Genomic DNA, 27,185 nt, shown 5'->3' with positions numbered 1-27,185 from the left:
CCAAACCTTGGTCCCCAGTTTCCATACCTCTCTTCCAACAATTTACTTCAACAGTTATCACTCTCCCTAAAGACCATACAAATTTCTAAGAGAATCTGTTAGTTTTAAAATATCAAACCATTGCCTATCCCATTTGTTAAATGGAGAGGCACTTCTGTGGAAATTTTTGTAATTCATCCATAGATTGCAAGACAGCTATCAACCTTCCCAGGAGCCAATGCACAAAAAACAATAGCTTCCTTCCAATTCTACCAATGAAATCAGTGAACTTGTTTGACAGTAATTTGTTGGCGAGGGATTAATATGGCAGCATTCCACTTAAACTGGTTTGGAGAAGGAAATTTATGTGAAAAATAAAGTTATGCATGCAGTTCTTTTTTTGAAACGAGAAGGATTTTAAGCTTATATAAATAGTAAGCTCATGTTATGAACAATCTTGGTTACCAGAAAGTCTTGTGACTTGTATTCTCCAGTAGGCAAAGCATTGTTTCATATGCATTTTCAAACATTAGTTTCACCTGTATTAAGAACCTGCATAAAATAGAACTGATAGACCGCATTTTAGAGTAAATATTTTTATCTTCAGGATACTGATCAGGCTGGGGCTCACGCCTTGTGCCACCCTTTTCCTTTGTCAAAGGTGCAGGCTAAGATTTTGGACCGCAGCTTGAACATTTGTTCTTAAACATTTGATTATAACTTTCATCTTGCTTTTCGGAGAAATGAATGTCCTTTATTCATCACCTTGTGCTGACAATACACCACACAAGTACCAGGTAATGATGATCTCCAACAGGAGAATCTAACCACCACCCCCTCCATTGACATTCAACAGCATTACCATTGCCGAATCCAACAACAGCCTGAGGTTATCATTGACCAGAAACTTAACTGGACCAGTCATATAAATACTGTGGCTACAAGAGCAGATCAGAGGCTTGGAACTCTGTGGCAAATAACTCACCTCCTGACTTCCCAAAGCCTATCCACCATCTACAAAAGGACAAGTCAGGAGGGTAATGGAACACTCTCCAGTTGCCTGGATGAGTGCAGCTCCAACAACACTCATTGCACACTATTACCCCAGATTACTTTGCACATAAGAATTAGATCTTAGTTCACAGAGAGAGCAAACTTAACTGTTGAAAGAGACCTTGGGGCCAGGCCCGAATAACAATGGAGACTTCAAATTGCTTATGGTTCCACCTATACTACCTGCTACAAGGACTTCATGTAGATGAATACAGCCAGAAAGGTAAGAAGGAGCTTATAGCTTCCTGTCCTTTGTGGGTAATTGAGGAAGGTCCTTCTTGCTCTATTATACAAGCTTATTGGATATTCAAATTAGATCAGTCCATTTCCTTTCCTTTTCCTACCCTGATGTAAAACACAATAAAACAGAGTAACTAGAGACATCTCAATAGCCAGGTTTTCGGTCTAAAGACAGAATATCAAAGTTTTCTTTGAAAATTTGGTTTACAGACATTTATTCTTCAGTTTTCTCATCCTGTCCCTTAGGGAATTTTTCAGCTGCTGCTTCCCACAAGTTGTACAAGACACTACATTTATGTACAGCCAGAGGAACTTCTATTGTAAAAAATGTATGGGATAATGAATTGAATTGGTTGTTGAGACTTATCTATGGAAACTTTAAACTTTAAATTGCTTTTGAATAAAATTGCATACTTCAGCAGAAAAAGGCTCCAGTCCCAGTTAATTCTGAGTGGTCAAATGTTCATAAATAGATTTTCAAAAAATCTCATCATATATTTGCCAACAATGCCACACTGAAATACTAAATGTCAGACATTAGCACACCAAAAACAAGAGCAATTTCTGCAGAGAGGCATAACATAGGCAAGATATTATGGGACATGTGCCCAAATTACATGCACACATTTTTTGAATTATATGGTAACCAAACAAAGATTGTAGCGAGACGCTGGGGATCCAATAATCATGGTGCAATTGAGCATCATGATCCCAAAGCCATCCCACCATCTGCAGTTCTGAAGGGTCACTGACCTGAAACGTTATCTCTGCTTCTCTCACCACAGATGCTGCCAGACCTGCTTAGTACGTCCAGCACTTGTTTTTATTTCAGATTTCCAACATCCTCAGTATTTTGCTTTTATAATAATCTGCCTTCCTGTTTTTGCTACCAATGTGGATGACCTCACATTTATCCACGTTATACAGCATCTGCCTTGCATTTGCCCACTCACTCTTGTCCAAATCACCCTGAAGCCTCTCTGCATCCTCCTTACAACTCATCCTCCCACCCAGTTTTGTGTCATCTGCAAATTTGGAGATATTACATTTAGTTCCCTCATCTCATCTAAATCATTAATATATATTGTGAATAGCTGGAGTCCAGCACTGATCCCTGCGGTACCCCACTAGTCACTGCCTGCCATTTGGAAAAAGACCCGTTTATTCCAACTCGGTTTCCTGTTTGCCAACCAATTTTCTATCCATCGCAATACACTACCCCCAATCCCATGCGCTTTAATTTTACACGCTAACCTCTTATGTGGGACTTTGTCGAAAGCTTTCTGAAAGTCCAAATAAACTACATCCACTGGCTCCCCCTCATCAACTCTACTAGTTAGCATCCTTGAACAATTCTAGTAGATTTGTCAAGCATGATTTCCCTTTCGTAAATCCATGCTAACTCTGTCCGATTCTACCACTGTTCTCAGTGCTCTGCTATAAAATCTTTGATAATGGACTCTAGAATTTTCCCCAAAACTGACGTCAGGCTGACTGATCTATAATTCCCTGTTTTCTCTCTACCTCCCTTTTTAAATAGTGAGGTTACATTAGCTACCCTCCAATCTGTAGGAACTGTTCTAGAGTCTATAGAATCTTGAAAGATGACCACCAATGCATCCACTATTTCTAGGGCCACTTCCTTAAGTACTCTGGGATGTGATTTATTGGCCTTCAATCCCATCAATTTCCCCAACACCATTTCTCTACTAATACTGATTTCCTTCAGTTCCTCCCTCTCACTAAACCCTGTGTTCCCCAACATTTCTGGTAGGCTATTTGTGTCGTCCTTTGTGGAGACAAAGTATGCATTTAGTGGGTCAGCCATTTCTTTATTCCCCATAATAATTTCCCCTGTTTCTGACTGTAAGGGACCTACATTTGTCTTCACCAATCTTTTTCTCTTCACATACCTTTAGAAACTTTTACAGTCAGGTTTTATGTTCCCCGCAAGCTTGCTCTCAAACTCTATTTTCCCCTTCTTAGTCAATCCCTTGGTCCTCCTTTGCTGAATTCTAAACTGTTCCCAATCCTCAGGTCTGTTGTTTTTTTCTGGCAAATTTATATGCCTCTTCCTTGGATTTAATGCTATCTCTAATTACCCTTGTAAGCCATGGTTTGGCTACCTTTCCCGTTTTACTTTTGCGCCAGACAGGAAGAAACAATTCTTGCAGTTCATCCATGTGCTCTTTGAATGTTTGCCATTGCCTATCCACCGTCAACCCTTTAAGTAACGTTTCCCAATCCAACATAGCCAACTTTCGCCTCATACCTTCGTAATTTCCTTTATTAAGATTCAGGACCCTTGTCTCAGAATCAACTACGTCACAAAACACAAGACAAAATTCTAAAAAAAAAAAGGACTATAATATCGCAATACAATTTGTTAAACTATTCAAAACTACTTCATAGGAAGTAATTAAGTTTAAACATTTAAATTGAGTAAAGTGATCTGTAACAAGGTAAAAGTTTAATGTTAAAAGATGGAGACACTAAGACTAGATCTTCACACATCTGAAAACATTATGGCACTGTTATATTGCAAAATAAGATTTCCTTCTGTTCCAAGTGGTTAAATGCAGATAAGCTCAAAATCAAACCGCTTCACGGCATATCTACTTCAAGGAAAATGTCACATTGGTATTGATTCACTGACCCTGTATATTCGCACAGATAGAATAAAATTTCTTCCATTACATCCATCCTGTTCAATCTACTTTTGCAAAACAGTATGAAGGTCTTCATTTTGCCAAAGTTTCAGCAACACATCTTCAACCTGTAGCCAAGAGAACACTTGGACTACTTGATTCAACAACAACTTATATTTATATAGCACCTTTAATGTAATAACACATTCCAAGGTGCTTCACAGGAGTATTATAAAACAATATATGACACCAAGCCACAAATGAAGCTATTAGGTGACCAAAATCCTGGTCAAAGAGGTAGGCCAGAATTTTACCTTCCAGGCAGTGGGTTTTCAAACTGGTGTCCGCAGACTCCTGGGCATGAAATGTGAAAGCGTTTCCCAAGCAGAGCACTGTGGCCAAGAATAAGCGAATGAGCGGCGGCTGGAGGTGGACTTTGTGCAAGCAGGGAGGTGGGAGCAGAGTGCGGCCACCACCTGTGCAGCAGCGTGGGCTAGCTGTCTCACCGAGTTGGGGAGTGCATGTGGTGGAGCATGGAGAACAGCATGAAGATCACCAGGCAAATCTACAGTTATCAAGGCTGGTGGTGGGCGCCAGGTGAGTTCAGCCTTGTTCAAGAGATTGGAGTCCTTCTTTTGAAAAAATTTTTAGTATTTAAAATGCAAAGAGCTCCAAAATACATGCATTAAACACAGAAGATCTGCTGTCAGAAATCTGGTAAATTACATATAGATATCTTGATGCAAGAAGCCATAAAACTATTACCTTGCGTCGAAGCATAGGCGATTTGGAGAGCTTCAGAAAGGTTACATGGGGTTTGAACTCGTTGCTATCTTCAATATTCACACCCAATTCTCGGAACAATATCTCAACAGATTCTGTCAAAAGGCAGAGAGTAATGTTTTGATTGTCAGAGCTGAATGAGTAACTGAGCAGGAGATAAATTGGATACTACTTCTCCCATCAGCTTGTCAAACTGCAAAAACCTGACAGAGCTCAACAAATTAAACTTTAGAGAACATTTCAAAGGCCTGCATCTGTAGCTGCAGATGATTAACTATTATTTCACTATTTTATCATAGCTTTTCTTTTTATGGAGAAGTAGTACTATTTAAAATCCTATCAATATAACTATTCCTGATGTGTGGGATGTCAGGCAGTGTATGATAGACAAGATGTGACACCCACCTACAGATGTAACTTGTACTACAGGTAGGATAATTGGTTTGCTCATAGGGGAAAAGAAGTTCCTGTGAAATACCAAGTTCAAGCTACAATATAGACAATTTTGCTTCAGACAAAGAAGTAGATATCAAAATTTACTGAGAATATTAAACTTGAAGGGATGTTAAACTGCTAGGAAGACCAAGTGACAACAGGAAATAAATAGGCTAAGAAAATGCAGATATATTAAAAAACAGATGGTTAATGGGGTATTGAGGTTTATTTCAAGATTGAATACAAAAGCAAAAAAATCATGCTCTGTACAAAATGATGCTCAGGCCACATCTGGAACAGTGTGCACAATTCTGGCCCCCCTCACTTAGAAGGAATAAAATAGTCCTGAAAAAATAGAGTTACTAGGATAATACAAGTAATAGACAAATTAACTACATAATTTAGCATGGCAGACAAAATTGAACAAGGAATTTCAGCATATTACAGTTTCTTTTAGTTGAGGTAATTCTGCAATACTGGTTGAAATGGAAGAAGCAAGGGTAGAGAAAAGTACTGCAAATTTGCTTCTTTAATTCTAACTTTATTTTAAATCTCAGCGAGTTGTTGAATCTTGCAGACCTAAAAAGGTTTAATCCCTGGCCTGTGCCAATTTGACTGATCTTGGTCAGGCTATAGCAAGTTACATGTAGCCTCAGCGCTCCTTCTTGGAAGGCTGTGGGAAGGAAGGGATGAAAGAAAAAAAATGTCAGGCTACCCATCCTTTATTCCTCTCTGGAAGAGCAAGCAAACATTCCTTTGTGTGAAGAAAACATGATCGGAGTCGATGGTGATGTCTCTTAACTGAACAGCATGCTCACGTTCTCACCCCCAAGGTTCATGTGAAGGTACCAGGTTATCTAGCTCTTGTGTATCAGTATCCAGCAAAGAAAAGCAATGGGAGAAAAAAAAAGTAGAAATTAAAAAAAAAAAAACTGAACTGAAATTTACATAACTTTCTCAGTGGAGTAAAAAGTTAGCCCACGTCACTTGCATGTACAGTGACCAGTTTATGATGGGAGGCCAGGGTACAGACATTCTTATCTCTTGGCTCTGGAAAATTGCAGCACAGAATTGTGGTGGGGTGGGGTGGCAGGGTAAGAAAATTTGTGGAAGTTTAAAAAACAAAATAATAAAGTTAAAATCTACACAAACTAAAAAAAAAAGTTTGTGTGGAAAGGACAAAAGCTGAGTAACAGTATTGCAAATAGTTATTTTGGCTACAGTTACACAGGGTTAGATAACATACAAATTAGGGAAAAAGGAAAGTTACACTTGGATTTATATAGCACTTCTCACCACCTCAGGACGACCCAAGGAACTTCAGAGTCAATGAAGCCAATGCGGCAGCCAATTCAAATACAGCGAGGTCTCACAAGCACCAAAGTAGTAAGAACCAGATAACCTGATTTAGTGCTGATGGTTGAGAGATGAATATTGACCAGGACACCTGCTTTTCTTCAAAATAATGCCATGGGATCTTTTATATCCACCCGAGAGGGCAGACAAGGCCTCAGTTTAATGTCACATCTGAAAGATGGCACCTCTGACAGTGCAGCAGTCCCTTAGTACTGCATTGAAGTGCCAGCCTAGATTGTGTCAAGTCCCTGGAGTGATGGCAGTTTCCACTCTGCTCCAAGGAGGATACTTGATATTCAGAACCAGATCACGATGCACCATTTCCCATAATTAAAACACATTAGCTATGTGCAGACATCCAGCAGGTAAAAGTCCAACTAGCTCTTTGGTATTATTGGAAACAGGGAATCACATGGCTAATAGTGATTAGGAGAAATAGTATCCAATTTATTTTGCTAATCACAGCCAAAAGGGAAAGATGCATACAACCTCTTTAGTGATTTACAGAAGGTTATTCCGCTTGTGCAAGCTATACAAATATAGGGATGTTTTAAATTTAACTTGAATCACATCCCTACTTTCATTCAAGACTTACAGAAATGTGCAGTATTCAAGTTAACAGTCTCTCACTAAGCTATTTTGTTATACAACTTATCAAATTGGGTTCAAGACAGTAACAATTAAATTAGCCCATGAATCTTGTACTGACCAGCCACTGCTCTCAGGGTAGATGTTACTTTATCACTGGTATCTTCTGACAATTTTGCAAACAGAACCTGGTCTTTAAATTGTCCTATTCCCTGGAATAGCAGATTTAGAGGTTTTCCTTCTAGGATCGCATCCACTTTGCTCTTACACTGTTGTAGTGCTGACACAGCTCTGGGAAATGAGAAACAATGGAACACTAATTAGCTTCACATGCAAATGCATTTCTTACTCCACTACTGCCAAGGATAGGTTTGTTTAAAAAAAAACTTAACACTTGCAAATTTTAAAACCTATTCAAATATACACCCTTCCATCTCGCAACAGTCTCCAACACAAAAACTGCTCCTTACCTCTCAAATATTCACCAAAACAAAAATTTAAACACACAGTAAATGTTAAACTACCTTTAAATAATAAAATTTCAAATTGCGTGGCTAATTTTCTGTCCCATTTACAGGTAACACTCACTGAAGCAGCTTGCACATCTTTCATTATGTACAGGCTATGCTGAAAATGCAAAATCATACCAGCGAGTAAGATCAAGATTATCAAATCAGTTTTCCACCATCTTCTCTCTTCAGGTTTGTACTCAAGAATGAGTAATTATGAAAAAACTAACTTTTTGGGAGGTGGTCGAGAAAAGTTGGCACCCCTCGTTGAACCAGCTTGGTGGTACCAGGCTAGGTGGCAAATGCCTAAGTTAAAGAGGACTAGGTTACAAAGAAAGATAACCTACCCTGGGACCACTGTCCAAATAGGAATGTGAGGACGGTTATTGACAGTCTATGGAGATTAAATCCAAGAAAATTCTAATGTTGGGCACAAGATTCAGGGACTAGTTTATTTTTATTTTTTTTTTAGTTAGAGATACAGCCCTGAAACAGGCCCTTCGGCCCACCGAGTCTGTGCCGACCAACAACCACCCATTTATACTAACCCTGCAGTAATCCCATATTCCCTACCACCTACCTACACTAGGGGCAATTTACAATGGCCAATTTACCTATCAACCTGCAAGTCTTTGGCTGTGGGAGGAAACCGGAGCACCCGGCGGAAACCCACGCAGTCACAGGGAGAACTTGCAAACTCCGCACAGGCAGTACCCAGAATCGAACGCGGGTCCCTGGAGCTGTGAGGCTACGGTGCTAACCACTGCGCCACTGTGCCGCCCTAATGTCAAAAGAAAAACAAAATTGCCCAGATTTATTACTGCCAAATGAATCAGATTACCAGGAAGGGTAGTGTAGAAGATTAGAAAGAATATATTGTTTTTAAAAAGGACTGGATGAATCCCTGTTTGCAATTATGATTCAGGACTATTAAATCTAGAATCACAGCAAGGAACCTGATGACAAGTTCGGAAGGTCTTTTGCGTTACTATGTCGTATACTTCCTAAAATTTCATAGTGCATTAAATGGGAATAGTTAAGCCAGAAGGTGACAAGTGCTGATGGGCAGAGACAGGTGTTGAGGAGATGGAGATAAGCAAGCTTTCTGAAAGAAATATAGAGAGTCATAAGCTCAGCCCGGAGTCAAATAGGATGTGAGGTTAAGGACAGTTTGGTTCAAAATCGAGACAGTGATGGATTTTTTTTCTTATACATATTAGTTCATGGCATGGCCAGCATTTATTGTCCATCCCTAATTGCCTTTGGGAAGGTGGTGGTGAGCTGCTTTCTTGAACCGCTGCAGTCCATGTGTGAAGGTATTCCCACAGTGCCATTAGGTAGGGAGTTCCAGGAATTTGACCCAAAGACAATGAAGAAACAGCAATATATTTCCAAATCAAGATAGTTTGAGTTGGAGGAGAACTACAGGTCTAGTGTTCCCATTCACCTGCTGTTCCTGTCCTTCTAGGGTATAAATGTCATAGGTTTGGATGATGCTGTTGAAGAAGCATTAGCAAGTTGCTATAGTGTATCTTGTAGATGGTACACAGTTCAGCAACATTGCGGCAGCATTGAATGGGGTGCTGATTAAGTGGACTGCTTTGTCCTGGATGATGTTGAGCTTCGAGTGTTGTTGGAGCTACATTCATCCAGGCAAGTGCGGAGTATATCATATTTTTGACTTGTGCCTTGTAGGTAGTGGAAAGGCTTTGAGGAGTCAGGAGGCGAGTCACTCACCACAGAACACCAAGGCTATAAGATGTTCTGGAGCTGAGTGGTCCAGGTAAAACCCAAGCTGAACAATTAGTGAGTAGGTTATTGCTGATTAAGTGCTGCTTGATAACACTGTCAGCCAAACCTTCCATCCCTTTGTTGATAACAGAGTAGGCTGATGGGGCGGTAATTGGCTGGATTTGATTTTTCTTGCTTTTTGTGGACAGGACATACCTGGGAAATTTTCCACTTCGTTAAGCAAATGCCAGTGTTATAGCTGCACTGGAACAACTTGGCTAGTGACGTAGCTAATTCTGGAGTACAGGTCTTCAGCACTACAGCTGGGATGATGTCAGGGCCAACAGTCTTTGCTGTATCGAGTATGTGGTGTCATGACTTGATAACACTTGGAGTGAATTGGATTGGTTGAAGATTGACATCTGTGATGGTGGGGACCTCAGGAAGAGGCAGAGATGGATCATCTACTTGGCACTTCTGGCTGAACATGGATGCAAGTGCTTCAAGCTTGTCTTTTTCACTCATATGCTGGACTCTGCCAGCATTGAGTGCATGGATGTTCATATCCATGGAACTTTCTCCTCCTGTTAGTTGTTTTAATTGTCCACCACCATTCATGGCTGGATGTCACAGGACTTCAGAGCTTTAAACTGATCCATTGGTAGTGGTATCACTTAGCTCTGTCTATATATTGCATGCAGCTTCCTTTGTTTAGCATTCATGTAGTCCTGTATTGTAGCTTCACCAGGTTGGTGTTGTTGCTCTGGCATGCTCTTCTACGCTCTTCATTGAACCAAGGTTGGTCACCTGCTTTGATGATTATCAGACAGTGAGGGATATGCTGTGCCATGAGGTTACAGATTGTAATGGAATACAACTGCGCTGAGAGCAAGGTCCCAAGGTCATGCGTTATTGGGAAGCTCAAATTTAAAATGAAGTGAGGATGAAATAACATTTGAGGCCAAAGTGGAGAGATTCTGTAATAGCTGATACACTGTATTTTAGTAAGTCTAATTATTAAATGACTTAAACCCCAAACATATACGAACATACGAAAATACATACGAACATACAAATTAGGAACAGGAGTAGACCACTCAACCCCTCGAGCCTGCTCCGCCATTCAATAAGTTCATGACTGAACTGATTACTCCACATTTCCACCTACCCCCGATAACCTTCCATCCCCTTGCTTATCAAGAATCTATCTACCTTTGCCTTAAAAATATTCAAAGACTCTGCTTCCACTGCCTTTTGAGGAAGAGAATTCCAAAGACTCACGACCCTCAGAGAAAGAATTTCTCCTCATCTCTGTCTTAAATGGGCGACCCCTTATTTTTAAACAGTGACACCGAGTTCAAGATTCTCCCACAAGGGGAAACATCCTCTTCACATCAACACGGTCAAGACCCCTCAGGTTCTTATATGTTTCAATCAAGTCGCCTCTTACTCTTCTAAATTCCAGCAGATACAAGCCTAGCCTGTCCAAATCGTTCCTCGTAAGACAGGCCACCCATTCCAGATATTAGTCCAGTAAACCTTCTCTGTACTGCCTCCAATGCATTTACATCATTCCTTAAATGAGGAGACCAGTACTGTACACAATACTCCAGATGTGGTCTCACCAATGCCCTGTATAGCTGAAGCAGAATCTCCCTACTTTTGTATTCAATTTCCTCACGATAAACAGTAACATTCTATTAGCTTTCATAATTACGTGCTGTACCTGCATACTAACCTTTTGCGATTCATGAACTAGGACACCCAGATCCCTCTGCATCGCAGAGCTCTGTAATCTCTCACCATTTAGATAATATGTTTCTTTTTTATTCTTCCTGCCCAAGTGGACAATTTCACACTTTCCCATATTATACTCCATTTGCCAGGTCTTTTCCCACTCACTTAACTCATCTATATCCCTTTGTAGCCTCCTTATGTCCTCTTCACAAGTTACTTTCCCACCTATCTTTGTATCATCAGCAAATTTAGCAACCATACCTTTGGTGCCTTTAATCAGTAACTGGAAATTAGATGTATTTTATTTTTCCACTACCATCAAGTAAGAGACAAACTAACACAAGATATGACCCTAACCAGGCTCTAAATGTTTCCATTACTGGCACCCACCAGAGTGAGTGTAACGAGGAAGCCCTCCTTTGGTGACACTATCGTTACTGCTGGTTACTTACTCGTTACTGGCTGTTGCACCTTACAGAATGAATTGGGGATATTCACTATCTTTTTGAGACTGCTAGTGATAACCTCAATGCACTCCCTGGTGGCCCAGTCATGTTGTACTCCCTGCACCAGATTGCCCTGCCATGTCTGAAGCACAATGACGTCCTCCTACCCAATTCTACCGGTAATTGCTGCACTGATTGTTCAGTTTATTCGGTGCTTTGGACAGGTAATGCAAAGCCAAATCAGATTGGCCACAACTAATCCAGAAGTGAAAGTTAGCCATAAATTACTGGTCAGGAGAGCAGCAGATTGAGATGACAGATGAAACGCGAGTTTCTGTTGGTTACTTTTGGTGGACCTCTCAAAAGCTTCCTGCAGGCCCCTAGGGAATCAGGGACCCCAGTTGAGAACTCCTGGTCTACAATACTCAAGAGGGACTAAAATTAAGGTTTTTTTGCTCTTTGATGCTCTTATTCAACACAATTACTTCAACTTTTGTTTTAAAAATCAGGGAGTGGGGTAGGAAAGAAATTTGATTGGACTGCCTTAAAGCAAAGACCCATTAATGAAAAGCCAGACAATGTTTAAAAGTAAACAGTACTGGATAACAAATACAACATGAATCAACAGTACACTAACAGGCAATTTCTACCCAAAGTATAATTTATGTACAACATTCATTAATCCATCATTTGGAACAAGACGTCTTTGGAAAGGTCACTGCATTTTGCTCTTTCAACTCTTGCAGCGACTGTACAGATCATTATCTGATTTCTATTAAACACTCTGAAGTATCAACCGTACAAATGCCTTCGAGTCCTTTGTAGATTCCAACAATGGAAATGAATATATAAGCACGCACATACACAACTTAATTTGGAAGTATTAACACAAACACCTCCCACTCAATGCTTCACCCTATAAAAGGAAACTCTGGAATGTTAAATAAAACAGAAGAGATTCTACTATCACAGCACCATATATCGAGGCTGCTCAAAAATACTGAAGCAGCTCATGTCCAGATGCAGCAAGACCTGGACAACATCCAGGTTTGGGCTGATAAGTGGCAAGTAACATTCACGCCACACAACTGCCAGGCAATGACCATCTCAAACAAAAGAGAATGTAACCATCTCCCCTTGACATTCAATGCCATTACCATCACTGAATCCCCCACTATCATCCTGGGGGTTACCATTGACCAGAAACTGAACTGCAGTAGTCATATAAATTCTGTGGCTACAAGAGCAAGTCAGAGGCTGGGAATTTTGAGGCGAGAAATTAATCTCCTCTCTCCCCAATGCCCGTCCGCCATATACAAGACACAAGTCAGGAGTGTGATGGAATACTCTGCACTTGCCTGGATGGGTGCAGCTCCAACAACCCTCAAGAAGCTTGACACCAACCAGGACAAAGCAGCCTGCTTGATTGGCATCCCATACACTACCTTCACCGGCAGCAGTGTGTACCATCTACAAGATGCACTGCAGCAACGCACCAAGGCTCCTTCGACAGCACCTTCCAAACTCGCGACCTCTACCACCTAGAAGGACAAGTTCCCCTGCAAGCCACACAGCATCCTGACTTGGAACTATATTGCCGTTCCTTCACTGTCACTAGGTCAAAATCCTGGAACTGCCTTTCTAAAAGCACTGTGGGTGTACCTACACCTGAGGGACTGCAGCAGTTCAAGAAGGCAGCTCACCTTCTCAAGGGCAATTAGGGATGGGCAATAAATGCTGGCCTAGCCAGCGATGCCCACATCCGACAAATGAACGAATAAAAAAAGTCAGAGGAGGTTATTGGGGATAGGTGGAAATGTAGAGTAATCAGTTCAGCCATGAACTTATTAAATGGCGGAGCAGCCTCGAAGGGCCGAGTAGCCTACTCCTGCTCCTAATTCATATGTTCGTAAATAGTACATTTTATCGCCCTCCTAGTTTATGGAGGAAGAGAATCTTAATGGGGAGAAGTACTTCTGAATTGTTGGATGGATGGGAGGAAACGAAAGAAGAGGGCCTCTGAAGGGGAAATGTAGACAATTGTAAAATGTTGTGGGGGTGGGAATGGTACATCCAAGTAGGAAATTTGAGGAGGGGGGAAATGATGAACTACAGGTCATAAATATAAGTGGACTGAAATTGTGCAATAAACTACTGGTCAATGGTAACCCCCAGGATGATAGTGGGGGATTCAGTGATGGTAATGGCATTGAATGTCAAGGGGAGATGGTTACATTCTCTTTTGTTTGAGATGGTCATTGCCTGGCAGTTGTGTGGCGTGAATGTTACTTGCCACTTATCAGCCCAAACCTGGATGTTGTCCAGGTCTTGCTGCATCTGGACATGAGCTGCTTCAGTATTTTTGAGCAGCCTACAAACATTCTGCCTTACCAATGGCTATTGGGAAAATAAACTTTTAAAGTGAATCAGAGAGCATAGGATCATAAAATAAAATCTTACAGCACAGAAAGGTGCCATTCAGCCCACAGTGCCAGCTCTTTGAAAGAGCTAACCAATTAGTCTCACTTCCTTACTCTTTCCTCATATGCCTCCAATTGTTTTCCTTTTCATGTATTTTAATTAATTACCTTTTGAATGTTAATATTGAATCTGCCTCCACTATCTTAGTGCATTCCTGATCATAACTTGCTGTTTAAAAAAAAAAATCTTTTAAATCTCCCCTTAACCTTTGCTGCTCTAAGGGGAACAATCCCAGCTTCTCCAGTCTTTCCACATTACTGAAGTCTCTCATCCCTGGTACCATTCTAGTAAATCTCTTCTGCACCCTCTCCAAGGGCGGGATACCTTTTCTAAAAAGTGCGTTGCACAGAATTAGACACAATACTCCAACTGAGGCCGAACCAGTGATTTATAAAGATTTAGCATAACTTCCTTGCTTTTGTACTCTATGCCTTTATTTATAAAACCAAAGATCTTGTATGCTTTTTTAACAGCCTGCCATTATCAAAGATTTGTGTATGTGCATCCCAGGTGTCTGATCCTGCACCCCCTTTAAAATTGTACAATTTTGTTTACATTGCCTCCCCCTTTCTTCTTTTCAATACATAACTCGGCAAGGAAGATCGAAAGGGAGGGGTAAAAGACATCTCGAAAGTTTTAGTTGCAACCTTCTGCAACATTCTAGCAGATCTGGTAATGAGGGAGGAAGACTGAAGGCAGCAATAAAGGGGAGATGAATGACAACTTTTCACGTAAGTTGAGAGTTGTGAATGAATTAGTAACCAATTAAAACAAAGATATTTATTGTTTTCTGATCTCTTTGTAAATAAATGTTGCTTGACTTTGACACTAGGTAAAATTTGCTAAATACTAAAAAAGGATCGAGTCACCTTTCAAAGTCTTTCCTTTTGAACTGTAGAAAAAACCCACTGAGCTGTGACAGCATAAAGCCAAGTTCCACCTAAATAATTGGATTAGTTTAAGCATTGAATTGTTTCCCCAGTTCATAAAGACACTCTCTTAAATTTGACTTTCAAATCACTGGAAAATGATAATCATATTTATCACAGACTTTTGAGTTGAAATTGTGCCAATATGATGTTAGTAATGAACAGGTTAATATATAATTGGTCAGTAGTTTATTGCACAATTTCAGTCCACTTATATTTATGACCTGTAGTTCAATCATTCTAGGTTTCCAGTCAAATGAAGCAGTATCCTTTTCTAGACAGCTTTTCTTAAAACCTCAAATTTAAAGCCATCATCCTTCAATGCCAGAACTGTGTACTTCATATTCTTTCAGGAATAAAGATGAGAAAAGATTAGGTACCTTACTCAATGTCACAAAGCACAGGTTAATCACTTGTTCGTGAAAAAAGCTTATTGAAGAGGAAAAGGCTCTTAAAGGTTATCAATAGAATACAATTGTGTATATTTAGAAGAGGTAATTTGTATAAATATTTAAAAGCAGAGGACATGATAAATGCCAATTATGACGTGAATTTATGGGAAGCCTCTCCCTTTTCAATTCAATGTTGGAAAGAGTAAAATTGTTCTCATATTGATTTGCATGTAACTGAGACTCAGCTTCATTAACTTCATGGGCAGAGTAATCAATATCAGAAAAGCATTAAAAATGACTTTAGTAAGAGTGATAGGTCTGCAATTACACAATAGTTTGCATTTCTAAAGCCACAGTAGTTGTCAGTTTTGACAAGTGACACTTGGGTTTGTATGGTTCAGTTGTATCATAAAAGGTTTGAAAGTGAAGTGAGTATCCTAGACCCTTAGCAATTATTGATATTTTACATATCCAGATGACTTGAAGATTGGGGGGCAAAAAAACAAGCGTCCTTAAACTCCACATCAGGTCATACTACTTACTTCTCTAGTTCAGCTGGTGTATTTAAGTGAGCAACAACAACGGTCAAATGCATCCTTCCCACAGGGATCACAGCAGGAAACAATTTGGGTTCTTTGGTCACCACCAGTTCCTGGACTTCCTCAATTTTGTCCAAGATCTGGATTAGAAAGGAAAAATAGTATTAAACTTGGAGAAATTAGAAATTCATTTCACACCAGTTTGCATACAGAAATTAAATACAACATTTACACTGGTCCTTTGAATTAAGCAATGAATCTTTTGAAATAAACTTGAATATTTGAATGTCTATGCTGGCTATGTGATGATTGATTTGTGACTTCACATTTCCTAATTGATTTAAGTATGGGGATCACTTATAATGCAAAACACAGAACAACCAGGATATTTCCATCTCATCCATTGCTTTAACTACAATATCTTGAGCTCCAGTGATGCCAATAGTTTTCAGTTTAAACAGGTCCTACTGCACCCTTTGTTTAAAGGGCATAGTTGAATAACAGAACTGCACATCAGATTGTTAGTTTCCACAGACTCTTCAATGTCTATCGAAATACACCAATGAATCTTGCTCTATTACTATTACATTTCAAACATTTGCCAGAAAACATTACTTCTCGTGTTCACTAGACTTCTTTAGCATTGCTTAGAATAATTCAAACCTAAACATTACTTTTTTTTAAAAAAGTAAAAACCTAGTTATAAAATGTCCACAGAAAATTAAGAGGATGCAAAGGAAGCAACAACTTGAAACAATAACTTGCCCCAAGACACTTCACAGGAGTAAATACAATTTGACACTGAGCCACATAAGCAGATACTGAGAGAGGTGACTGAAAACTTGGTCAATGAGGCAGCTGTTAAAAGGAGTTTCTTAAAGAAGCAGAGAGATATAGAGAGACGGCAAGGTTTAGGGAGACAATTCCAGAGTTTAGGGTTTCAGCAGCTGAAGGCACAGCCGCCAATAGAAGAACGATAAAAAAATCGGAGCTGGGCAAGAGGACAGAATTGGAGATTTCTAGAGCTGGAAAAGTTTACAAAGACAGGAAAGGTGAAGACATGGAGAGGTTTAAAAATGAGAATTTAAAATCGAGGCATTGCCATACCAGGAGCTACTGTAGGTCAGTGAACACAGGAGTGATGGGTGAATGTGACTTGGTGCATGTTAGAATATGGGCAGCAGAGTTTTGGATGAGCTCAAGTTTATGTAGGGTGCAAGGTGGGAGACCAGGTGGAAACTACTGGAATAAAAACAAAATACTGCGGATGCTGGAAATTTGAAATAAAAACAAGAAATGCTGGAACCACTCAGCAGGTCTGGCAGCATCTGAGTGGTTCCAGCATTTCTTGTTTTTATTTCAGAGCTGCTTCTCTTTCCACAACTACTGGAATAGTTGAGTTGGAGGTAACAAAAGCATGGATGAGGGTTTCAACAGATGAGCTGAAGCAGTGACTGAAGCAGGTGATGTTACTGAGGCAGATTTAGGTGGGTTTGATGATGGCATGGATATGGGGTCGAAATTCAGTTCAGGGTCACATGGAAGCCAAGGCTGAGAAGAGTCTGGTTCAACCTCAAACAATGGCCAGGGAGAGGGATGGAGTCAGTGGCTGTGGAAACAGAGTTTGGGGGAGACTGAAGACAATGGTTTCAGTTTTCTCAATATTTGGTTGGAGGAAATTTTTGCTCATCCAGTACTGGATGTCGGATAAGCAGTGTAAAAAATCAGAGACAGCTGAGGGGTTGTGGGAGGTGATGGGGACTTAGAACTGGGTGTCATCAGCGTCCAGTTTTGGTATCCTTATTTAAGGAAGGATGTGAATGCATTGGAGGCAGTTCAAAGGAAGTTTACTAGATTGATTCTGGAATGAGCAGATTGTCTTATGAGGAAAGGTTCAACAGACTGGGCTTGTTTTCACTGGAGGTTAGAAGAGTGAAGGGGAGACTTGATTGAAGTGTATAAGATCCTCAACGGTCTTGACAAGATGGATGTGGAAAGGACGTTTCCTCTTTTGGGTGAGTCCAGAACTAGGGGGCACTGTTTTAAAATTAGGGGTCGCCCTTTTAGGACAGAGATGAGGAGAATTTTTTTTCTGAGGGTTGTGCGACTTTGGAACTCTCTGCCTCAGAAGGTGGTGGAGGCGGGATCATTGAATATTTTTAAGGCAGAGGTAGATAGATTCTTATTAGGAAAGGGAATTATGGGTTATTGGGGGTAGATGGGATTGTGGAATTCGAAACACAGACGATCAGCAATGATCTGACTGAATGGCAGAGCACGCTCGAGGGGCCGAATGGCCTGCTTCTGCTCCTAATTTGCATGTTCATATATGTGGACCCTGACATTTTCTTCGATGCTGCAGCCAAGGGGTAGCATGTAGATGAGAAATAGGTGGGGCCAAGAATAGATCCTGAGGGATCCTGTGCATAAGTAGGAAGAGGAACCATTGCAGGAGATTATCTGGCTATGCTAAATAGATAGGAATACAACAGTAGGGCAGTCCTACCCAGACTTAAAGAACTAAAATCCAGCAAATCCCCAGGACCTGATGGCCTACATCCTAGGGTTCCAAAAGAGGTAGCTGCAGAGATAGTGGATGTTCTGGTTATGATTTTCCAAAATTCCCTAGATTCTATAACAGCCCCAGTGGATTGGAAGTTAGCAAATGTAACACCGCTATTCAAGAAAGGAGGGAGAGAGAAAATAGGGAACTACAGGACAGTTAGCCTTACATCAGTTGCCAGGAAAATGCTGGAATCTATTATTAAGGAAGTCTTAACAATGCACTTAGAAGAGTACAGTATGATCAGACAAAGTCAACTTGGTTTTGCCAAAGGAAAACTGTGTTTGACAAATTTAGCGAGTTTTTTGAGGATGTAACTAGGATGGTAGATAAAGGGGAAATCAGTAGATATAGTAGACTTGACTTCAAAAGGCATTTTATAAAGGTGCCACACAAAAGGTTAATACGCAAGATAAGGGCTCATGGAGTTGGGGGAATATATTAGCATGGCTGGAGGATCGGTTAATGGACAGGAAGCAAAGAGTAGGGATAAACGAGGTATTTTCAAGTTGGCAAGCTATAACTAGTTCAATGCCACAAGGATCAGTGCTGGGGTCTCAGCTATTTACAATCTATATTAACGAATTAGATGAACAGACAGAGAGTAACATATTTAAGTTTGCTGCGATACAAAGCTAAGTTGGAATGTAAGCTGTGAGGAGGACACAGAGGCTGCAAAGAGATATTTTAAAGAGATATTATAAAGAAGGTTTTGTGAGTTAGCAACAAGTGTCAGATGGAGTAAAATGTGGGGAGGTTATTCACATTGGTAGTAAGAATAAAAAAGCAGAATATTTTTTAAAAAGGCGTGAAACTTTTTAAAATGATGTTTAGAGGAACTCGGGTGCGCTCATACAAGGTTAACATGCAGGTACAGCAAGCAATTGGGAAGACAAATCGCATGTTGGCATTTAGTGCACGGGGATTGGAGTACAAGAATAACAAAGTCTTGCAACAATTTTACAGGGCTTTGGTGAGACCACGCCTGGAGTAGTGTGTGCAGCTTTAGTCTCCATATCTAAGGAAAGACATACTTGCCTTGGAGGTGGTACAGCGAAGGTTCACTAGATTGGTTTCTGCGGTGAGAGGGTTGTTCTATGATGAGAGATTGGGCAAATTGGGCCTATATTCTCTGGGGTTTAGAAGAATGAGGGGTGATCCCATTAAAACATACAAGATTCTGAAGGGGCTTGACAGGGTAGACACAGAGGTTGTTTCCCCTGGCTTGAGAATCTAGAACACAGGGGCACAGTTTCAGGATAAAGGGGCTGATCATTCAGGACTGAGATGGAGAAATTTCTTCACTCAAGGTTTGTGAATTTTTGGAATTTGCTACCCCAGAGGGTTGTGGATTCTCCATCCATCATTAAATATATTTAAAGTTGTGACAGAAAGATCATTGGTCATTCAGCAAATCAATGGATATGTGGAGCGGGTGGGAAAATGGAGTTGAGGTAGAAGATCAGCCATGGTTATATTGAATGGTGGAGCAGGCTTAAGGCACTGTATGGTCGACTCCTGCTCCTATCTATGTTCTTAGATGGACAATGGAGGAGAGGCATTGGAGAAGAATGGTGTGGTCAACCAGGTCAAAGGCAGCAGAAAGGCTGCGAAAGATAAGGATGGATAATTTACTATGGTCACAGGCAAATGGGATACATTGGTGACTTTAGGGCTGTTTCGGTGCTATGACAGGGGCAGTAACATGAGTGGATGGGTTCAAACATGGAGTCACATTTCTTTACCATCCTGCACTTAATCTATAAACTATACAGCAACACAAGCATTTAGCATTTAGACAAGACAGTAATGAAAGGGAAAATCATAGGTTACAACTTGACATGCTCCTACTGTACTGACCCAGTGTAAGAATGTACCCCTGGATTCTCCAGGGGTCAGTGTTAGGACCCCCGCTTTTCCCAATATATATTAATAACCCAGACTTGAGTGTACAGGGCACATTTTCAAAATTTGTGGACGACACAAAACTTGGAAGTATTGTGAACTGTGAGGAGGATAGTGATAAACTTCAAGAACATACGGACAGGTTGGTGGAATGGGTGGACAAGTGGCAGATGAAATTTAATACAGAGAAATGTGAAGTAAACGTGACTCCAGGATGGTGTTGCTGCCTCCCTGGTGCCAGGGTCAAGGATTTCACACAATGGCTGCATGACATCCTTCTGGGAGTGGCTGTACAGCCAGAGTTAGAAAAGAAATTAAAAAGCAGGACCTCAAGAGCAGTAATCTCAGGATTACTCCCAGTGCCACGTGCTGGTGAGCATAGGAATAGGAGGATTGATCGATTGAACAAGTAGCTGGAGAATTGGTGTAGGAGGGAGGGCATTAGATCGCTGAGGTACTGGAACTGGTTCTGGGGCAGGTGGGACCTGTACAAGATGGACAGGCCACACCTTAATAGGACCGGAACTAACATCCTCACAGACAGATTTGCTAGTGCTGTTGGGGAGGGTTTAAACCAGCTTGTCAGGGGGATGAGAACCTGAGGGAAGCTCAAATTGGAAGGAAGTAAAGCTGGTAACAGGTGGTAGAAAAGTAGCAAGTGACAGTAGAAGGCAGGCGAAACAAAGGCAAGCATCAACTAGGCTTAGAATGCAGAATAATGTTAAGCCAACAAGGTTAAGAGCACTCTACCTGAATGCACGCAGCATTCGCAACAAGATAGATGATTTAAAGGCCCAAATATAGGTAAATGGATATGGTCTTATTGCCATTACGGAAACGTGGCTACAGGGTGACCAAGACTGGGAACTGAATATTCAAGGATATTCGACACTTAGAAAGGACAGGCATAAAGGAAAAGGAGGTAGTGTTCTGCTGATAATAAGGGATAGGATCAGTACATTAGTATTGAATGGCACAGCAGGCTCGATGAGATGAATGGCCTACTCCTGTTCCTATGTTTCCAAGTGATTCATTTTGGTAGGAAGAACGAAGAGAGGCAATATAAAATAAAGGATACAATTCTAAAGAGGGTGTAGGAGCAGAGGGACCTGGGGGTATGTGTGCACAAATCATTAAAGGTCGCAGGGCAGGTTGAGAAAGTGGTTAATAAAGCATATGGAATCCAGGGCTTTATAAGTAGTGGTATTGAGTACAAAAGCAAGGACATGATAAACCTGTATAAAACACTGGTTCAGCCTCAAATGGAGTATTGTGTCCAGTTTTGGACACCACACCTCAGGAAGGATGTGAAGGCATTGGAGAGGTTGCAGAAAAGATTCACAAGAATGGTTCAAGGGATGAGGAAGTTCAGTTACGTGGATAGTTTGGAAAAGCTGGGGCTGATCTCCTTGAAGAGAAGATTAAAAAGGAGATTTGATTAAGGTGTTCAAAAGCATGAGGGGTCTGGACAGAGTAAATAGGGAGAAATTGTTCCCATTGGAAGGATCGAGAACCAGAGGGCACTGGTTTAAGCTGACTAGCAAAAGAAACAACAACAACAGCGACATGAGGAAATTTTTTTTTTTTTAAAAACATAGCGAGCAGTTAGGATCTGGAATGCACTGTCAGAGTGTGGTGGAAGCAGATTCAATCATGTCTGTCAAAAGAGAATTGGACAATTATCTGAAGAAAAAAAATTTGCAGGGCTACAGGGAAAATGTGGGATGAGTGGGACTAGGAGAGTTGTTCTTGCAGAGAGCTGGCATGGGCATGACAGGCTGAATGGCCTTCTTCTGTGCTGTAACCATTCTATGATTCTATATCTTCCAATAACTGATTTGAGAGCTGCGCTGACCTGGGTATGGGGTACTTGTCCATAGATGGTACAATGGTTGCAATACCCATATACAAGCAGCACAAGAGATGCTTTTCACCAATATGTCTGTTAATTATGCAACCATAACCATCTTCCTCTGGTCCATGTATGACTGTGGACACTGGAGGGTTTTTCGCAAACCCATTTTTATAGGGGGGTCTTTGGTGCTGCACAGAAATGTATAGAGCACTGCTTACTGGATTCCCACTCGCTGCACACTTGTTCAGCAATCTGGAGATTGGACGTGGTTGTTGAGAATGGAACGAAATTAGTGACTCAGCTATGGTATCCGTGGCAACAGGACAAAGAATTCAGGTTACAACAGAGGTCTTCACACATATTGTTGTTTTTAAACAGTTTGTCTTTGGCATGAAACAATGGCTCAGCCATAAAGCTAAACCTCAGATAGGATCTGTCCAATGACAGCAACTCTCTTACTGGAGAAACAGAAGACATTTACAATTAGAATTAGAACATTACAGCGCAGTACAGGCCCTTCGGCCCTCGATGTTGCGCCGACCTGTGAAACCATCTGACCTACACTATTCCATTTTCATCCATATGTCTATCCAATGACCACTTAAATGCCCTTAAAGTTGGCGAGTCTACTACTGTGTTATGTTTCACTGTCAAATAGATGCCATTAATTATAGTGAACTGAAGTTCAATTAGTCAAACAAAAAGAAAAGAGGCAGATATTTTACCATTTTAAGATGGTCATCAAGTCAACTAGTATGTGTGGGAGTTACTGAAATAGCATACATTTTCTATTATAAAGCATTGTTATTTTTATGTAGTAGACTTCACTGGCTAGGCATTCCTTTCCCACCCTCCAACAGCACCACCTCCATCCAGTCCCATCTTCTCAGGGATCCGGAATGGGCAGAAGCAGAAAGCAAGTTGGAGGCACTCTGCTGTGTCCCAACCTCCCTAGGGCTTTATGTTGGCTGACCCCAACAGGGAAAGTGCACCCACCCATATTTGGACACTGCAGGGTAAATATTTCCAAAGCAGGGGAGCAGTGGTTCCACTGTGCTTCTCAGCATATGCACTCTTGGAATGCAGGGGCAGGGCTCCCCATTAAATGACTGCCTCCAATGTTCAGACATCAGCAAAGGAAGCCTCAGGACAATTGAACAGGGGCTTGTGCAAACACTCAAATTGAGGACACACATAGACACTATTAAACAAACCATTTCTTAAAATCTAAAATGCTATTAACTTGTCACTGGTATCTCATGCCTGGGGTCTGCTGCAGCAACCCTTTATCCCATTCTGGCCCAACTCCCTGGCAGAGGTCAGGGAGGGTCCCTCCCTTATCTAAAAACCAAAAGTCCCTATTAATAGAATGATGGAGATCAGTACATTAGTGAGAAATTATCTTGGCTTGGAAGATCAAGATGTAGAATCAGTTTGGGTGGAGTTACAAAATAACAAAGCAAGGAAGTCACTGATGGGGGTAGTTTACAGACCCCCTAAAAGGTAGCTACACTGTAGGGCAGAGTAAATCATGGAATAATGGGGGCTTGCAAGAAAGGTATGGCATTAATTGTGGGTGATTTTAATCTTCACATCGATTGGACAAATCAAATTGGCAAAGGTCGTCTGAAGGGTGAGTTTATAGAGTGTATTCCAGACAGTTTCTTAGACCACTACATCGCGGAACCAACCAGGGAGCTGGCTATTTTAGACTGGTAATTTGTAATGAGACAGGATTAATGACCTCCTAGTAAAAGGATCCTCTCAGCAAGAGTGATCATAATATGCCAGAATTTCACATTCAGTTTGAGGGGGCGGGGGGAGAAACCTGGCTCTGAAATTAGTGCCTTAAACTTAAATCAAGACAACGACACAAGGTATGAAGACAGTGGGCTAAAGCGGACTGGAAAAACAGATTAAAAGGTAAGAGGGTAGAGAAGCAGTGGCAGACATTTAAAGGAGATATTTCATAACTCTCAGAAGTATTCCATTGAGAAATAAAGACTCTAAGAGAAGGATGCACCATCTGTGGCTAACTAAGGAAATCAAAGATAGTATCAAGTTGAAAGGAAAGGCGTACTATGCTGTAAAAATGAATTGCATGCCAGAAAATTGGGAAAATTTTAAGATACCAGCAAAGGATGGTTAAAAAAAGTGAGAAATTAAAGATTAAAGTAATAAGAAATATAAAAATAGGTTCAAGTATATAAAAAGGAAGAGAGTATCTAAAGTAAGCATTGGTCCCGTAGAGGATGAGACTGGGGTATTAAATGACCACTACAAGGTCTCGTCACCGCCGGCAATATGGGGCTAGGCCTCTCCCGGAGCCATTTTCCACGCCCCCGCCCGTCCCGACCCTCGAAGTCAAGGGTTGGGGGGTGGGGGACGCCCTGTAAAAATTTACCCCATGTTTGACAAATGTATTAGAGTTCTTTGAGGATGTACTGAGCAGGGTAGATAAAGGGGAACCAGTAGATGTAGTGTGTTTTAATTTCCAAAAGCCATTCGATAAGGTGCCACATAAAAGGTGTGATGGAGTCTTCATGTGTAGACGGAGTTCTATGCAACTTGCGTTTTCTTTTTAAAGATAGCCCCTGATTTGAAATTGAAACTAAAGGCTTTCAGGTTCTGGAAAGTCACACCCAAGTTAGACAAACAGTCCTGTGACTGAGAAATAAAGTTTTTTTTTTAAACCAAGGACATGTGACTGGACGTTAAGTTTCAGTTTGACCAGAAGGCTTTTGAGAGTTGAGAAGGACACTGCAGTGAATTGGGGGGAGGGGGGTGGGGGGAGTGGAAATCAGCCAGTTATTGTTTAAAGAGACTGTAAAAAGCAGGCTTGAATGTTGTTTTGGCTATGAGAGAGAGCCATGTTGAACAGTAGAATGCCTCTGCTAAGAAATGTAAATTAACTAGTGGATCAAAAAAGATAGTCCAACTGTAAAAGCCCTGAGTGGACAAACCAAGTTTGGAACCTGTTTTCTGGTCTGCTGTGGGAATCAAGCAGCAGATTTTGTGCTTCCAGAAAGGTTACTTGGACTAAATAGATTACAAAGCAGCCTGTTGAGGCTACGGGCAGAGGAGCTTGGATTTCAAGGACTGACCTTTGGAAAATACAAGTTGCTACCGTAGTTTCCAGTGTCTTAAAGAGTTACATAAGGCGGGACCAGTGAAGCTACAGCAGCAGGACTATGAGCAAGACCACACAACTTCCAGAAGGGTGTACAGTTTCGGTGGAGACAGTACCGGTGGGGTTTGGATTGCAGAGAAACTGTTGGAAAGCGGCATATGCAACTTGGGAGGCAGGAATCTAGAGATCTACTGGAAAAGTTCAAAAATCTGAAGGACTTTGTGATGGTAATATATTAGTTAGCCTATTTGTTATCCATGCTAACAGGAAACAAGTTGTGAGGAAGACACAAAAATTCTGCAAAGAGATATAGATAGGTCAAGTGAGTGGGCAGAAATATGGCTGATGGAGTATAATGTGGGAAAATGTGAGGTTGTCCACTTTGGCAGGAAGAATAGAAAAGCAGAATATTTACATGGAGAGACTGCAGAATGCTGCAGTACATAGGGATCTGGGTGTCCTTGTACGTGAATCGCAAAAAGTTAACATACAGGTACAGCAAGTAATAGGAAGGCAAATGGAATGTTGGTCTTTATTGCAACTTGGATGGAGTATAAAAGTAAATTGGGAAGAGGACATAAGGAGGTTACAAAGGGATATAGATAGGTTCAGTGAGTGGACAAAGACCTGGCAAATGGAGTATAATGTGGAAAAATGTGAAATTGTCCATTTTTGCAGGAAGAATAAAAAAGCATATTATCTAAATGGTGAGAGATTGCAAAGCTCTGAGATGCAGAGGGATCTGGGGGTCCTAGTGCATGAGTTGCAAAAGGTTAGTATGCAGGTACAGCAAGTAATTAGCAAAGCTAATAGAATGTTATTGTTTATTGCGAGAGGAATTGAATACAAAAGTAGTGAGGTTATGCTTCAGTTATACAGAACATTGGTGAGTATTTTTTTTTATTTAGAGATACAGCACTGAAACAGGCCCTTCGGCCCACCGAGTCTGTGCCGACCATCAACCACCCATTTTATACTAATCCTATATTCCTAACAGATCCCCACCTGTCCCTATATTCCCCTACCACCTGCCTATACTAGGAGCAATTTATAATGGCCAATTCACCCATCAACCTGCAAGTCTTTTGGTGGTGGGAGGAAACCGGAGTACCAGGCGAAAACCCACGCAGACACAGGGAGAACTTGCAAACTCCACACAGGCAGTACCCAGAATTGAACCCGGGTCGCTGGAGCTGTGAGGCTGCGGTGCTAACCACTGCGCTGCCCAACAGAGAAGGGCTCATCTAGGATTTGAACCCAGGACCTCTCACACGTTAATCATTTATACACCCAAAGAGAGATTCATACCCCGAGACCAATGAGCCACTGTGTACAGTATTGGTCTCCTTATTTAAGGAAAGGTGTAAATGCGTTGGAAGCCATTCAGAGAAGGTTTACTAGACTAATACCTGGAATGGGCAGGTTGCCTTATGAGGAAAGGTTGAACAGGCTAGGCTTGTATCCACTGGAGCTTAGAAGAGTAAGCAGTGACTTGATTGAAACATATAAGATCCTGAGGGGTCTTGACAGTGTTGATGTGGAAAGAATGTTTCCTCTTGTGGGAGAATTTACCACTAGGGGTCACTGTTTAAAAATAAGTGGTTGCTCATTTAAGGCAGAGATGAGGAGAAATTGTTTCTCTCTGGTCGTAAATCTTTGGAACTCTCTTCCTCAAAAGGCAGTGGAAGCAGAGCCTTTGAATATTTTTAAGGCAGAGGTAGATAGATTCTTGATAAGCAAGGGTGTCAAAGGTTAATCAGGGGTAGGCAGGAATGTGGAGTTGAGGTTACAATCAGATTAGGTATGAACTTGTTGAGTGGCAGAGCAGGCTCGAGGGGCCGAGTGACCTACACCTGCTCCTAATTCGTATGTTCGTAGGGTACTGT

At 41.1% G+C, this 27,185-nt stretch overlaps 1 protein-coding gene across 13 annotated transcripts in view; it reads right to left on the bottom strand.

Annotated features, from left to right (window-relative positions):
- Positions 1-27,185, bottom strand: part of LOC137370057 (uncharacterized) — a 98,886-nt gene that overhangs the window by 10,514 nt on the left and 61,187 nt on the right. For all 13 annotated transcript variants that reach the window (XM_068032122.1, XM_068032113.1, XM_068032115.1 and 10 more), the window contains 3 exons: positions 15,850-15,986; positions 7,204-7,373; positions 4,686-4,798 (listed from right to left, as the gene is read on the bottom strand). In XM_068032122.1, the coding sequence (XP_067888223.1) occupies positions 4,686-4,798; positions 7,204-7,373; positions 15,850-15,986 (420 nt within the window). The remainder of the gene's footprint in view (positions 1-4,685; positions 4,799-7,203; positions 7,374-15,849; positions 15,987-27,185) is intronic.

The sequence above is a fragment of the Heterodontus francisci genome, chromosome 5 (genome assembly GCF_036365525.1).
Source record: "Heterodontus francisci isolate sHetFra1 chromosome 5, sHetFra1.hap1, whole genome shotgun sequence".
Lineage (NCBI taxonomy): Eukaryota > Metazoa > Chordata > Chondrichthyes > Heterodontiformes > Heterodontidae > Heterodontus > Heterodontus francisci.
The sequence above is the reverse complement of the archived record's forward strand: the minus strand, read 5'-3'. Positions and strand labels throughout refer to the sequence as shown.